Raw genomic sequence first — 9,121 nt, 5'->3', positions numbered from 1 at the left:
TAAAGAAATCAGTGAAATTATAAAAAGATGTAGTAATGTCAGAGTTGTGGATCTCTGCCAAATAGGCTGGCTCTTTTCAAGGGCATCTATGCTAAGAGTTCACATTTAATCCCTTATGTGCCTTTGTGGGCAGGTAAGACAAAGTTTGAGAGAACCAGTGCTCTCATTGGAAAAGTAAACAAATTCCTGCTGTAAGTTATCGTAATTCAGTACATAACATTAACGGTGAATCTTATGTTGACCACCATAAAACTAGAAAATTGTTAGTGTCTGTACTTTTGAGCTATAAGGTTTATTTTAAAAATAGCTAAAATTTCACAACAATGAAGAAATAACAAGTTTCATCTTAATAGAAAAGGATGCTTCAAGTACTTCTCCTTTTAAAAGTATATGCAACAAAGAATTTGTCCATACACTGTTAGCACAAAAGCACAACATCATTTTGAAAACTGGATGCTGAACGCTGTTTTTGTGGAGCTCCACCTAAGCTTGGTAGAAAGTCCAACTTTACTGGAGTGATAGAATGCTATCATAATTCTGATGAACAATAGTTGATATCTGAGTTGATCAAATTTCTTTCAGAAGCTATGATGGATCACGTTCAATTCAGGATTTCCCATTGTTGCTCACTGCCACTTAAGCAGAAGGGGAAATCATGATATGTATCAGAATAGATATTTTGTCTTCTATTAGGTACTGTCTTTATGCTCTTCATTGTTGGACAATCTTTAATTATATCAGACCAGTCAGTTTAGGACCTAGTACTTGACACTGGTTATTTTTAACGTGAAAAGCTTAAGCATTCAGCTGAAAGAGCTCTGCCTCAGCTGAGAAACAAATAGGAATACATTTTATATTATTTTAATAAAGGGATTAGAATTTTTAAGACAGACAATTCTTAATCCATTCGACTAGTCCATTTTAACAAATACACCGATAAACAGGCTTCACGCATATCCCAGGAATTAAGTATTTCTAAAGAGGATAATTTTTGAACTAAAAGAAGTATTTGCTCAATATTTACAGGAAAGACATGCCTTGTGTTGGTAAACTGAATATTTGATATGCTCTGTAATTTTTACCAATTCCATTAAAAAATACATAATCAAGCCCTGATATTCAAATAATTGGTCCAAGTGTGCCTTCAATATGAAGTAATTTTAGTTCTGTGAACATAATCAGGTTGCTACCACTGAATTAGCAAACATCCACCTTGCTATGAGTCACAATACTGCCATGCTTTGAAGTTTAAATACTCAAAGTAAGCTAGCAGTTGCCTTAAGAGAGGCTGTAAGAGATAAACATTGCATATTTTATAGCCGATAAGAAAATATTCAGATAATTCTGTTTCTTGGGAGTAAACTCATAATATTGTGAGGTACCAGCCTTTTAAAAATACTATTAAGTTACTTGCAGCCAGAGGACATAAACTCTCCATTATATTTAATATACATCCCATGCTGGAGAATAGCAGAGATGTTCACAGCACGTTTAGGGTACGAACGGCGTCAGAAAAAGCCTTCAACCAACACAAGACACAGAATAGTAATAAATTAAACCTTATTCCAAACCGATATAAAAGTTGTTCAAGTCTGTAAAGTGTCAGGTGTGTCATGCAACAAAAAAAGACAGTTCAGGCAGGCAAACCAGGCATTACAGTTTGCACTCACGGTATACAGCATGATGGCTCCAGCCTGATTTCTTGGTCAGAGACAGAAGAGGAGGGAGGTTGCCGAGGTTATCAGCATTGCCTGAAAAACCCACCAGTAATCAGTCCCTCCAACACATTGGCAAGTGTTTCCAGGCCTCAGGAATTTTCCAAGCCTAATGCTCTCCCCGCATTAAGTTATTTGCTGCAGTACTGATAACGCATAAGCTACCCAGCCCAGATTTCGGTCAAAAGCGGACTTTTTAAGAGCTGCTCTTCGCAACGTACTTCACAGCAACGTTAGGCCCCACAAAACCTTCCAAGGATTCCCATTAGGCTCTTTTTTCAAGCAAAGCCCCTAACACAATCCCTCGCACGCCACACATACTGACACTCACACATCCGTGCAGAAACCTACAGAGAAGGCAATGCGCCTCCACGGCTTTGCACAAACAGCCTTTCTTCTTCAGAGGCCAGCTATAGAACTATACTTCCGTCAAAGGCAAGGTCCGGCCGAGTTCTTTAATTCCCTGAAGGATTCGCTTCATATGACCCACCTTCGTGATCCCCAGGTCCTACAAGATAAGGAGAATGGAAAGGTCAGTCACAAGAGTTCGCTCACAGGCACCCAATGATCTTTTAACCTTTAACAATGAGGACCGGTTCAGATGGCCAGCAAAGGGGGCAGGTTTCCAGGAATGATCTTACCTCTAGTCAAAAGCACGGGGAGAGAGCAAGGAACCCATAATAAAAAAATCCCCCCCCCCAACCATTGCTACTGTGCTAATCATGTAATAAGCACCAGTTCCCATGACTGATGACACATGGCAGAGTTCTTAAAAGCAATTCCTGCAGCCATGCAAATAATAGTGATAATACTAATAATACTAATACAGTGGTACCTCGGGTTACATACGCTTCAGGTTACATACGCTTCAGGTTACAGACTCTGCTAACCCAGAAATAGTGCTTCAGGTTAAGAACTTTGCTTCAGGATGAGAACAGAAATCATGCTCCAGCGGCACGGCAGCAGCAGGAGGCCCCATTAGCTAAAGTGGTCTTCAGGTTAAGAACAGTTTCAGGTTAAGTACGGACCTCCGGAACGAATAAAGTACTTAACCCGAGGTACCACTGTACAGTGGTTTAAGAACACCTTAGTTTATGAACAACTTGGATTAAGAACACTGCAAACCCAGAAGTAAGTGTTTTGGTTTGTGAACTTTGCCTTGGAAGCAGAATATGTTTCGCTTCCTGTTGAGTGTGTTCCATTTGTAAATCGAGTCCCCTGCTGCTATGGGAAAGCACACCTTGGTTTAAGAATGCTTTGGTTTAAGAACGGACTTCCGGAACGGATTAAGTTCGTAAACCAAGGTACCACTGTACTACTACTACTACTAATGTAATTTCCTAAACAAGGTGTATTTCTAAATATTAAGATGTAAAGACAATTTTTGTAATTTATTCTGAATAGATTTAGATAACGTTACTTACCTGCAACAATAATGTAAAAAAATATCTAATCAACTCATGGGACATTTAAACAGGAGGTTTCTCAATATATCCAGAAAATGTTAACCTCTGGGGGAAGGGCTGCTTCTCAGCGTTAGAGAGCATGCTTTGTACAGAGGCTCAGACCCCCCCCACACACACACCTTCAGGTGGGGCAGTCCATTTAGACAACAGTGAGCTAGATGGATGAATGGTCTGATAGTACAAGGCGGATTCCTACATTCTACCTCCACTGTATCCTAAATGTGATGACCCACAACAGATTTTTCTGCCCAAGACATCTCAGATTTGTCTTCTGTTATGTCTATGTCCCCCCCCCAAAGCCCAGTTTAGGTCCCTCTCTTTTAATATCTGGTGGAATTAATCTCTTGACTGGCAGAAATGACAAGGTCCCTTCAGAGAACAATAGGTTTTCCTCTACGTGTGGGAAAAGCACAGAGACTTTGATGTGTTTGTTGCGCTGTGAACACCCAAGTTGGAAAACCACTGCACGCCCACATTTCAGAATGATAAGTGTCAACTTTGTCATTACACGGAGATCGTCACGAAGCTGCTGGGATTAAACGAGTATCCTAACAAGGGATGCAACTGGTAAGCAGAGGATATGGAGAAAAGTTTCCTTCTGAGAAAAAATCTTGCCTGATTAACACAGAAGCTGCAATAAGATTACTCCAGAAATTAGTTCCTTCAGCTCAACTTCCAAGGCCGGTCTTTTTTAAGGAAGTGCTCCGAATAATCCCCCTAATCAAATATTTTGTAATGATCAGCAACAATGAAATTTATACAGTATGGCCACCACCTGCATGCATTTAACCCATCTGCATTCTGCTTTACACATCTTGCAATAAAATAAAATAAAATAAAATAAATAAAATAAAATAAAATAAAATAAAATAATAAAACAAAGCAAAGCAAAACAAAACAAGGGTAGGCAGGTGTCCAGGAAATTATTGTTGGCAATCCCTCCTAATTTCACCTAATGTGTTTTGACCGTACTCAATTTTGGCCTTTTCAGAAATTGCAGATGGGATCCTTTTCATAAAAATAGTGTAACAAATTGAACTAGGTTTGTGGGATAGAAAAAGGAAACAATCATATATACAGTACTTGAATGCTTCTTCTCATTAACACAGGAAAAGCGAGTCTCTCACAGAGAAGCCTTGTACAAAAACTCTCCCTTACAATTAAGGCTACTTTCCATTACTGAATTATCCTTTATGTTCACCCCGACTTGAATGGCAGTGGTATACAGTTCAGGGATGACTGTGCCATGCTATTTTCCTGAACATGTATTTTGGAACAAACAGGACCTGTAACAGCCTGAAGCATAAAGTCCTCCATGCCCTCTTCCAAGACTCAGTCCTAGTGACCCTGTTCTATGGGTCCCCTCCCCTTGGGGCCTGTTCTCAAGATTTCTTTGTGCTCCTGCCAACCCCATCTCCGGGACCCCGCACAGACACATGGCTTACCATGTCATGCAAAGCAGTCCATTAACTTTAGAAGTACGGTAACCAAAATATGGAAGCGGGTGGCGCTATGGGTTAAACCACAGAGCCTAGGACTTGCCGATCAGAAGGTCGGCGGTTCGAATCCCCGCAACGGGGTGAGCTCCCGTTGCTCGGTCCCTGCTCCTGCCAACCTAGCAGTTTGAAAGCACGTCAAAGTGCAAGTAGATAAATAGGTACTGCTCCAGCGGGAAGGTAAACGGCATTTCCGTGCACTGCTCTGGTTTGCCAGAAGCAGCTTAGCCATGCTGGCCACATGACCAGGAAGCTGTACGCTGGCTCCCTCGGCCGATAAAGTGAGATGAGCGCCGCAACCCCAGAGTCGGCCACGACTGGACCTAATGGTCAGGGGTCCCTTTAACTTTACCTTTAACCAAAATATAATGGGGGGGTACTTTTCATAACTAGATAAAAACTGGACAGCTTACTAACAGAGGGAAATGTCTCAGCTACTCTCTAATGTCAGGATTTATTATATAAAAATACACATGTAAACTACCTTTCTCGTACTTAACAAATGAGTATTAGTTTCTTAAGAGAAACTAGGCATTTCCACTAAAATATGAAATTGGAAAATGACACGATAATCAGAAGTAATTCTAGATATGTTCATAACCAATAGGAAAGAAATATGATTAAATTAACCAATTATTAGTAGTATCAAGAGTTATATCATCTTTTTCATTTCTCCCAGGCCTCTGAGGTTTGGATGGCCTCCCCTAGGAATTGAGCCTTTAGGGTGCAAGCCCTTCTCTTTCCTGTGGAACTCCCTGCCTATAGAGGTTCAACAGGAACAGTCCCTGCCTCCTTTCTGATGTCTTCTGAAAATGGCACAGTTCAGGCAGGTCTTCACAATATGTTTTTTTCTTTAAAACAACCAGTATTTACTGATATTTTACTGATGCTTTTAATTATAGATTATAGATTTTATAGCTTTATAGATATTAATAGACTGATTTTGTTGCATTTTATATGTTATAGGCTGCCTTGTCATATTTTATGAAAGAGAGGATTATAAATTTTCAAATAAGTCTGAATATTTCACTACAAATTTCAACAGAGCCCATTCATACTACATTGCGATTCCCGTGAATCACCTTCCCTGCTTGTAGAAATGTGTGTAAACTAAGGCATTGTGGGCTCATTGCAAACTTGCAAATTGCAGCTGTACAATTCTTCTGCAGAACCTGTTGCATTTAACGCTCAATCAATTAAGGCAATTGTCTATACCTTCCCTAAGACGCTATTAATTTGAGAAAGCGATACACCTCCATTCACCTTCTCCAGGAAAAAGATTGATGGAAATTTAACACCCGCAGATGCAAAATGCACAGCAGCACACTATAGGTATACCAGAGAAACACCTGGAACTAGGGATAACAGCTTCACTGATGCCCTGGAAACTGAGGTGGTGCTACAGAAACCTGCTAAAGGCCAGAAAACTGCCAGAAGGAAGCCATCTGTGTCAGGACACAAGTTTCCATAATACGGTTCCTCAGACAGCTAGTGTTAGACATTCCAGACAGGACTGGAATCTAGAACTATGAACACAATTGAGTTAACTGATAATTAAAAACAGAAACTAAACATTATGCCTAAGACAATTTTCCTCCTGTTCAGGAGATGTCAGGAATTAGCTGAATTATATCCACAGACAACTCCTGTTCACTATTAAGATTTCTTTGTTGCCCCAAGCATCAATGATGATAGCCTAAAATGAAAGACAGACCATCAGGTGTGATGGTGGTGGAGGAGTGGAGGAAAGCTCCTGGAAATGTACACACAGAAGTTGCTCGCAGGTGGGACACTGTTGCACAGAGGGAGGGACAGGGAGAAGGGGGAGACGGGGTGGGGGTGGGGAGACAGAGGTGGAGCCAATCCAGTGCTCCAGGTGGTATGCTCCCCACAGCCTTGCCCCTCTCCCTTCCAGCACGCCACAGCAACCTACCGGCCAGGAGGCTCACACAGTGTTTCGACCTCACCTGTCGAGCTGCTTCTGCGGACAATTCTGTTTGGAGCAGAAAGAACTGTCTATCTTATCCACAAAGCTGGTCTGACTAGCAGCAGTGACAGATACAAAATGCAGAACGCCTACTTAGGTTACCCCAGAATGCCTCAAATAGAAAGGGATTATGACCCAGAGTGAGGAATGGGTGTATTTAAAAATCTTGCATCACATGTATCTTGATAACGGCTAGTTGATGGATTACAAATTATCTCCAACATAAGCCCTTTTAATGTTAATGTAGTTATTTTCATATAAATCAATACAGCCAATACATTTAGCGATTTCTCAAAGCCCGGTTCCACCATTACTCTGTATAAATCATTAAAAGAAGCAAATTCCCAATATTCCTATTAATAAGAAGATGAACATCTGGCCTAACTGACAACATGTTAGTTTGGGGTTGGTTGGTTTGTTGTTTTGCAAGTTTGCACGCTAAAAGCCAAGCTACAAGCACACAGCTGGAATAGGGACAGAGGAAAGTTTTTAATTAATTTCTATCAAAGAAAAATGATCATAAGCAGAAAAGTAGCACATAGAAAATACCTTCAGATCTCGCCTTTCCAGATGTAAAAGCTCAGAGCCTCGGATGTCATGGCTGATGAAGATTTCTTTGTACTCTCCCAAACTGAGCAGATCCAGCCAAGCAGCAACTTCATCTGTGCCCCATTTTTGAACTACCAAAGTTAAGAGCAAAACCCCCTTAATTTCTACATGCTCAACTCGCATCACAAGCAAAGGTTAGGCCACAGAGGGTGGAAAACAGACTAGAACACGGCAGTGATAGCAAAAGTCAAATATAGTCTTGAAAAAATTGGCAGCTTCGTTTTTTTCCATGCAGTTAAAGAAAACCTGTGAATGTATGTTAAATTAAAAAAAAAAAAAAGACAGGGCATTCTGCATTGCAGCCATGCTTTCAGCTTCAGCATCAAAGCTACCAAGCTTCCTGAACACCAACTAATTAACTTGTAACCATATTAGAAGATGTACTACAAGGTCTGTGCATGTTGTGCTGCACACAAATGATGATTTATTGGCTTCCATGTTAGGAGGGAAAAAACCAGTACTCATTAAAACATAAACAACTACAGCCCTTAATTCAGAAAATTATCTATTAGCCATATCAGGCAAAAGAGCACATTTAAAAGTTCTGTCAACATTGTTCTCCAAGGTTAGTTGCCCACATTAAACTGAGAAAGGAATTTAATAAAGAAGAATGAGTACATAAGCCATTGTTTCAATTTTCATGTGTTTTACGCAGTGCTATTTCGTTTCAGAAGCTGGATGTGACACACGATGCCTCTGAAGTGTAAGCAACAGCCAACCAATAATTTCAATGAAGCCTCTTACATTTATTAAGAATTATGTGCTCGCTATTCTTCTTCTTCTTCTTTTTAACATTTTCAAAAATGTTCTCTGCTAAAGGACCCTACTCTGAGATCTCTAGTGAAGTGGTAACCTGTATACATTCTGTAACAATGGGAGAAGGGGGTTGAAAAGTTTGTTTAAACTCAAAAAACACACTGGGCCAGGCTTCTAAAGCACACTGCTTTCTGGCATAAACTGAGTGCGCACCCCAGAACATACCAAACACTTGCCTGCAACTGTACAGTACAGAGGAGGAACAGGACAAGAGGACAAGGGATGCTTGCTGGCCATTGCTGAAATGAGGATGAATCCCAAGGATTTCCTGGGACACTGTTTGAAAACTAATACAGTCGTACCTTGGAAGTCGAAGGGTATCCGTTTCGGAAGTCTGTTTGACTTCCAAAACATTAAAAACCAAATTGCGGCTTCTGATTGGCTGCAGGAAGCTCCTGCAACCAACCGAAAGCCGCAGAAGCCCCACTGGACATTCGGGTTCCAAAAGAACGTTCACAAACCGGAACAGTCGCTTCCGGGTTTGCGGCATTGAGGAGCCAAAATGTCCGCGTTCCAGGGCGTTTGACCACCAAGGTACGGCTATATTAGATTTTAAGGGCTAGCTAATCCCAGGACAGTCAAACCAGTGAGAGATATTTCACAGCCTCCAAAAACAGACCACAGGTCGTTTATGCAAGCACATGGGTCAAGGTTCCTTTCAGCTCAAAGCTGAGTCAGATAACGATTCATCATCTGAGCACGTAATGAAAGATCTGAACCACATCTCCCCCATAGCCACATTATTATTACAGTATTATTATTTTTATAAAGCATACCAAGCTGAGGGCTAGTCTTTTGTCTCTGAACCTTTTCCTTTTTAAACTTTGGCACTATGCGGAACACAGTGCTTCTGTTGTTTCTTTTAGCATATTCCAAAGGAGGATCCTAAAAACAAAAGAGAGGGGAAAACAATGTTGAGAAGCAAAACTTAAAAATTCGGGGGGGGGGGGGAGAGAGAATGGCAATTTCAAGGACAGAACTTGGATTTGAAAAATGGGAAGACAGAATAAAAGGGGGTGAAAGTCACAAGAA

At 40.8% G+C, this 9,121-nt stretch overlaps 1 protein-coding gene across 1 annotated transcript in view; it reads right to left on the bottom strand.

Annotated features, from left to right (window-relative positions):
* Window positions 1-1,869: 1,869 nt before the first annotated feature.
* The window catches only part of DGKH (diacylglycerol kinase eta), a 96,022-nt gene continuing 88,770 nt past the window's right edge, over window positions 1,870-9,121 (bottom strand). Inside the window, exons 28-30 of the mRNA XM_083519062.1 lie at window positions 8,866-8,974; window positions 7,214-7,344; window positions 1,870-2,223 (exon numbers count right to left, since the gene is read on the bottom strand). Of these exons, the coding sequence (XP_083375188.1) occupies window positions 2,134-2,223; window positions 7,214-7,344; window positions 8,866-8,974 (330 nt within the window). The 3' untranslated portion in view covers window positions 1,870-2,133. The remainder of the gene's footprint in view (window positions 2,224-7,213; window positions 7,345-8,865; window positions 8,975-9,121) is intronic.

Source organism: Podarcis liolepis, assembly GCF_965112155.1.
Source record: "Podarcis liolepis genome assembly, chromosome: 8".
In the NCBI taxonomy this organism is placed as follows: Eukaryota; Metazoa; Chordata; class Lepidosauria; order Squamata; family Lacertidae; genus Podarcis; species Podarcis liolepis.
The sequence above is the reverse complement of the archived record's forward strand: the minus strand, read 5'-3'. Positions and strand labels throughout refer to the sequence as shown.